The following is a 6,621-nucleotide window of genomic DNA, read 5'->3' as shown; positions in this document are numbered from 1 at the left end:
GGGGCGGGGCTGCTTGATATGTCCCGCCCTGTCTTCCTGTTTCAGTTAAAATGATGTCAACACATAGAGTAACGCTGCGTGTTTCTAAGCATTTCAGGGGACCTTTAATGATTTTTTTATTTGGCAATTATGTTTCCTGAAAACCGAACAACGCCAGTGCTGCGCTGCCTTTAAAGTTTAAAATATTTTAATGTTATCTTTGATTTTATCCTCAGTAGCAAAAGTGCAAACAGATTTTGGAAGTTCATTTTTAATTCAGCGAATCGTTTAAAAATTCAAGTATCATCACTCAAAATGTTCCCATGTGGCATTTCTCATGCTTTAAAATGTTTTAGTAAAAATATACACTATGTACACTGCCAGTCAAAAGTTTGGAATAATTATGATATTTTTATGTGTTTGAAATAAGTCTCTTACCAAGGCTGCACTTTTTTTTTATAAAAATACAGTAAAAACTATAAAAAATATTTGGAATATTATTACAATTTAAAATAACTGTTTTCTTTTTTTTTTATTTTTTATTTATTCCTGTGATCAAAGCTGAATTTTCAGCATCATTACTTCAGTCTTCAGTGTCACATGATCTTCAGAAATCATAGGAATATGCTGATTTGATGGATTCGAAAACGGTAAAACTCAACTGTTTAACTCTAGGGGAGTTGGAAAATGAGCCTATTTTCAAAAATAGTGGAGTGTTCCTTTAAGAAATGTGTATTATTATCAATGTTGAAAATGGTGAGCATAAGAGACTTCTTTCAGAAATATCTTAATTTTTCCAGACTTCTGACCTGCAGTAGTGTACAGTATGTAAATATTGCCATTTATAACTATGGCGTATATAAATAAAAATGACTAAATGTAATTCTTTCACTTGTTAATTTATAGAAAAACAGTGTGGATGTCTTAATTATTTTTAATTACATTTACTCTATTTTAATTATTGATTTAAAAATGTTAATATTTTCGACAACAGTGGCTGTTTGTTTGAAATGATTGTTTAAAACAATTTCAGAGAATATAAATAAATATCAGGATTTATATTTAAATTCATCAAAGCCTTACATTTTAGCTACAGTATATCACCCAGCTTATATAACCTTCTGATATAGCTCTGAGTTGTTATTTACAGACATACACCTGCTATCATTAAAATGCTCTTCCCTGTTTTCTTGTAGAGATGTCCCTAGAATACCAGAGAGCACACATGGACAACTTGAATCAAGTAAGTTTAGCTAGTTTTGATCTATAAAACGTATCAAAACTTTAGCACTGCATTTGCCAGCAGGAGGATCAATTTAAGTGTTCTTTGCCAATTTTTCAGGTTCAAGTTCTTTTGAATCCCAAAAGATGGGCCCGTCCATCTCTGTCACGTCCCCCATGAGTCCTGGCATGCTCCGGGACAACCCTCAGTATCTGTCCGGACAGCTCTCAGTGAGTCCCAGCGTCTGTCTGCACATGTGCCTGATCTCTGGACTTCTTCTGCTTTTCTTTGGCCGCTCGTCTCAGGGCTTCACTGATGAAATGCCGCGCTAGCTTTGAGGTTTAGCGATTATTTCACATGTCTTCAGGGAGTTTGCCAGTGTTCACTGTTCATTTACACAGAACGTATCATGGCTCATATCAAAAGGCCAAGTGGTTCTAGGAGATACGATGACATAAGACCTTAAAAGAGCGTGTGCAGAGTTGACAAATGGACACGGACTACTTTTTTAACATTAAGAATCTAAGTTATAATTTACACTACTGTTCAGTAGTTTGGGGTCAGTAAGATTGTTTTTTTTTTAAGAAATGTATACTTTTTTGAGAAAGGATGCATTAAATTGATCAAACGTAACAGTAAAGACATTTCTAATGCTACAAAAGATTTCTGTTTCAAATAAATGCTATAAGCAGCACAGCTGTTTTTAACATTGATAATTATAAGAAATGTTTCTTGAGCTGTAAATCAGCATATTAGAATGATTTCTGAAGGATCATGTGACACTGAAGACTGGAGTAATGATGCTGAAAATTCAGCTTTGATCATAGAAATAAATTACATCTTAACATATATTCACATATAAAACAGTTATTTTAAATTGTAATAATATTTTACAATATTACTATTTTTTTTTTACTGTATTTTTGATGAAACATTTGCAGCCTTGGTCAGCATAAGAGACTAAAAATCTTACTGACACCAAACTTTTGAACAGTGTATTTAGAAGCAGACAGAGTACGTATACACATTTATATTTTTTATTTCACTGGTAAATATTAATGTTCTTCCAGTGTGACAAATTCTATATACAGATATTTCAAATGGTCATTGCAGGCACAATAATTATAATAACATTTCCACATAAATATTGCACATTTGATTAATTGTAAGAGTTAAATCTCTCCCTCTTCCTAATTTACAATCATAAAAATGCCTTATTTACTTGCTGTTGGTGTCCTAATTAACAAAATATTTGAGAATTCTCTAAAGATTGCGCAATTAGAAATGGATATCGTGAGTCACTCCACAGGACTCAGTATTAACAATATTTTATTAGTATAATATTACTAGCACAATATGTAAATTAATGATCAGCCTTTTTCAGGTTGTGCTGGTGTATTAGAATTGTAATTCTATTTACCCCGTTCATTTTGATACTTGATTTTGACAGGTTTAGTGGAATGTTAAATGCTACAAACATTAGAATGTAATTTGAACAGATAATGCTATTTTAAAATCTGTGTTCTGAAGTTAAAGTGAGCAAAATCTAAGATATTTAAAAATATAGAATAATACAATATAATAAAATATTAAATAACGGACAGTCACATCAGCTGCTCATAAACCTCATGACGTCTTGCATTTGCTAGTCAGGTGTGTTTTCTAGACAGTGTCCGTCAGACCAGCTTGGATCCTGGAAAGAATCCTGACAGGGAAAAAGTATTCTTAGTTTTCAAGCTTGTTACCTGACTGACGTAGACTCTGCAGGTCAGCTCTGACACAGCTCTGCAGATCAGGATGTTAGGTAATCGCACTTCCTTGAAAGACTAGCTATTGTACTTTCTGCTCAAGTTGTTGCGTTTACTTGAACCATCAGCCTCGATCTTAACTGCAGTTGGAAACGTAGCGTATAAATAATTCACGCCGTTTGCGTTATCAGTGTCTCTAACTGTACGCCTGAGACGTCTGCGAGGTAAGTTTGACCCAGGTGTTCGTAGAGTACAGTAAAGTGCTTCAGGCGTGGAAACAGATTAGCCATTATTGTGCCTTTTAATTGTTTAATAGGGAAACGAGCTGTAGCCACGACTGTAAACATGCTAAACGTGGAGAGATTGTTAAAAAAGGAAATGCTGATTAATAATAATAATAATGTATGTGCTTTTTCTGTTTTTGCGCTGAAGTGTATCTGTTCTTCTGTCCAGGCGATGCTTTAGTGTCTCACTATGGTGTGCGCTGTCGTAAATTTGATTTCTTTTTGTTTGGAATGAGGGAGATTTATCCTAAAATATTGAAGTCAGAATACTTAACACACACACACACACACACACACACACACACACACACACACACACACACACTGATCATTGCGGTATGTTGTTGTTATTGAGAAACACAACCAATGCATTCAAATGTTTTAGTCGCAAACTTAAGGGTAATCATTTAATAGTTTAAAGTAACATTTGTTTTACTCTCTTTTTAAATGTGGTATTGTTTTTTTTTAATTAACATCGGAAGTCTCTTTAAATGTTAAAACCGAGTTTAAATTAGACAAACATTTTTCATTCTTTGTCACGTAACATGGAACTATATTTGTATTATATTTTTTAGAAAATAGTTTATATGAATGGTTCATATGTTGGTGACACTTTATAATAAGTATAGAGTAACGAAATTATTTGCAAACTATTATATTATTGATAATTCATAATTTATAGACTGTAGTCTCTACATTGTTAATACATTAATATGCTATGTACAAATAGTGAGTTCTTCATTCATTGTCACAATAGTTAACAAATGATTATTGTTTAATCGGCTCATATGTAAAGAGTTCTGTAATGTTTTATTATCGTTTGTTAACAACTTGTTAAGCATACCTAAGTGATGTACAGTTTTTAAACCAGTAGTAAAGGAGTTGTTAATGGTTATCAGGAGTAAATAATTCTCACTTTAGATTAGGTCACAGAAAAGGCTAAATTAAAGGCAATAACCTGCCTTTATTAGACATTAATTTTATTAATACCAAGTGTTCCTACAATGTTTACAAATACATTTACAAATACAAGCATACATGTGTATCAGTTTATTTTACACATTACACAATTAGTTCTTTACTATAAACTAATAACTTTATGATGTTTTTGTGAACGTTATTTATTTATTTTTCTCGTAATCCTACCTCAATCCTAAACTTACGTAACTGCTTTTCAAAAAATACTAAAAATATAGTAGGCAGAAAAATGTAAAATGACAGTCGAGCCGCGTTCGAAGCTGTTGTAAATTACTCTACAAACATACACCTTAGTTTACTTCTGTGTGTTACTGATTCTGAGGAACTACATTGTTTGGTGGAAGAGTAATGTTTTTATTAATATCATTACATTTTATTTGCTCTGTTTTATTCTATGAAACCTAACTACGTATATGGAATAACCATTTTATAAAAGCAATAAGCCCCGTGAAGCCGTGGTTTACAGTGAATTTAGAACAGCTAAGGGCGTTTTAGGCACTCCGCTTCATGTCATGTCTAACATCGCCCCTTAGCTGTTCTAAATTCACTGTAAACCACGGCTTCACGGGGCTTAATGCTTTTATAAAATACATACAATCATGAGATCATGTTGTAGTACATCAGTTAGCGTTAGGAAACAATGAGTAGAAAACAAAGGATAAAATCACATTATATAAGCTAATTAAACAATAATTTGTAAATTATGTGACAATGAATCAAGGACTCACTATTTGTACAAAACCTATTAATGTATTAACAATGTAGAAACTACAATTTATAAACTATGAATGAACTAAAAACTAATAGTTTGCAAATGATTTATAAGTATTTTATTACTGTGTACTAAGTGTTGCCTGTATGTTTTCCTAGTTAATACAATTTCTGAAAAAAAACAACATTAAAGATGTTAAGTTTGGATCAGTACTATCAAATATTATGTTCTGTGTTACAGTGAAGAGATACAGTATGCTAATTGCACTTTCAAAATATTGACATTGGGCTGTAAAATCGATTAATCGTGATTAATCGCATCCAGAATTAACGTTTGTGTTTACATAATATATGTGTGTGTGTATTTATATGTATAAAGACACAAACATATATATGTACATATTTAAGAAATACATGTAATAATATGTGATGATAATAAACAAACTTTTATTTTGGATGCAATTAATCACAATTAATCGATTTTACAGCCCTACATTGACATACTGTAAAACCGGTAGTGATGCGTCTTAATGTGGCAGGTTTGAATATTTTAATTTATTTTAAATATATTTGTTATTTTAAACGTATTTTAAATACTAACATGTGTTGTGTCACTGTGTTGCATTATGAAGTATGTTTTGACACATTTCAGTACTCACATACAGGCTTAAGTTTATTTATGCTGTACGATTCTGGTAATGTTTGAGTATGAAGCAGTCTGATAATTGAATGAAAGCTGTCTTGCGTCACTCAGTTAGGCTAAATCTCTTCTCAGATGGGTTGTTTTGATTTGTGTGTCTCTGTGCAGTTTTGGTTTAGTTGTATTGCTTTTGTTTTCTTTGTTAATTTTGCTTATCCAGAGTCCATGCCTTAGTAGAAGAACCACGCCTTTTGTCCCTAGGGTCCAGGTAACATCGTCAGACTTCTCTCTCTTTCTCTGCTCAGTCTCTTTTTTATCTTTTCTTTCATTTCTGGCAGTCTTTCTCAATCCTTCATTACTCTCACTCTCTCTCTCTCTGTGCATTATTTGGAAAATGCACTGCAGGAAAACGGCAGCATTCCAAGTTTCTCCCCCTTTGCTCTTTTGTTCAGATTTTATTTTTTCCCCCAAAGTTATACGTCATTGCCCTTGCGATTTATAACCATAATTCATTATTACAGTATGAATTTTGCTTAATTAATTGGACGGCCGTCTTGCTGAGGCTGAAATATTCTGCATGAATTACTGTATACTGTTTTTAATCGTTTATTTTTTTTCCTCACTTTTTAAATGTGGCATGTTTTTAGCATCGCTTATTAAAGTAAATCTCTTTAAATTTTAAACAGATTAATTTTTTTGGCAGATATTTTTCATTCTTTGTCATGTAACATGGAACGTTATATTTGTATTATGTTGTATAGACAATAGTTTGTATGAAATGCATATGTTTTCCTAGTTTAAATTTAGTATGAGAAATTCATGGTTTTATAATTGTTAGTACAAATGAAGTCCGGTTTGGATCAGTGCTATCAAATATTATGTTCTGTGTTACAATGAAGAGATACAGTATGTTATTTACCACACTTTTGAGATAATATTGCATTTTCCAATGTAGAGAATTTCTCTAAACCTCATAGATAATAAACAAATTGTACCAAAGATTATTTAGGCAAACCTGTATGACCTTTTTTCTTATGTGGAATGCAAAAGATTAAAATT

The 6,621-nt window shown here is 32.1% G+C and overlaps 1 protein-coding gene across 2 annotated transcripts in view; it reads left to right on the top strand.

Moving 5' to 3' along the window:
- Window positions 1–6,621, top strand: part of LOC107668707 (regulating synaptic membrane exocytosis protein 2-like) — a 162,303-nt gene that overhangs the window by 85,479 nt on the left and 70,203 nt on the right. For both annotated transcript variants that reach the window (XM_016460673.1, XM_016460674.1), the window contains exons 12-14: window positions 1,176–1,222; window positions 1,322–1,431; window positions 5,783–5,830. In XM_016460673.1, coding sequence (XP_016316159.1) covers window positions 1,176–1,222; window positions 1,322–1,431; window positions 5,783–5,830 — 205 coding nt within the window. The remainder of the gene's footprint in view (window positions 1–1,175; window positions 1,223–1,321; window positions 1,432–5,782; window positions 5,831–6,621) is intronic.

The sequence above is a fragment of the Sinocyclocheilus anshuiensis genome, unplaced genomic scaffold (genome assembly GCF_001515605.1).
Source record: "Sinocyclocheilus anshuiensis isolate Anshui unplaced genomic scaffold, SAMN03320099.WGS_v1.1 scaffold108, whole genome shotgun sequence".
Taxonomy (NCBI): domain Eukaryota; kingdom Metazoa; phylum Chordata; class Actinopteri; order Cypriniformes; family Cyprinidae; genus Sinocyclocheilus; species Sinocyclocheilus anshuiensis.
This window is presented reverse-complemented; position numbering and strand designations above follow the sequence as displayed.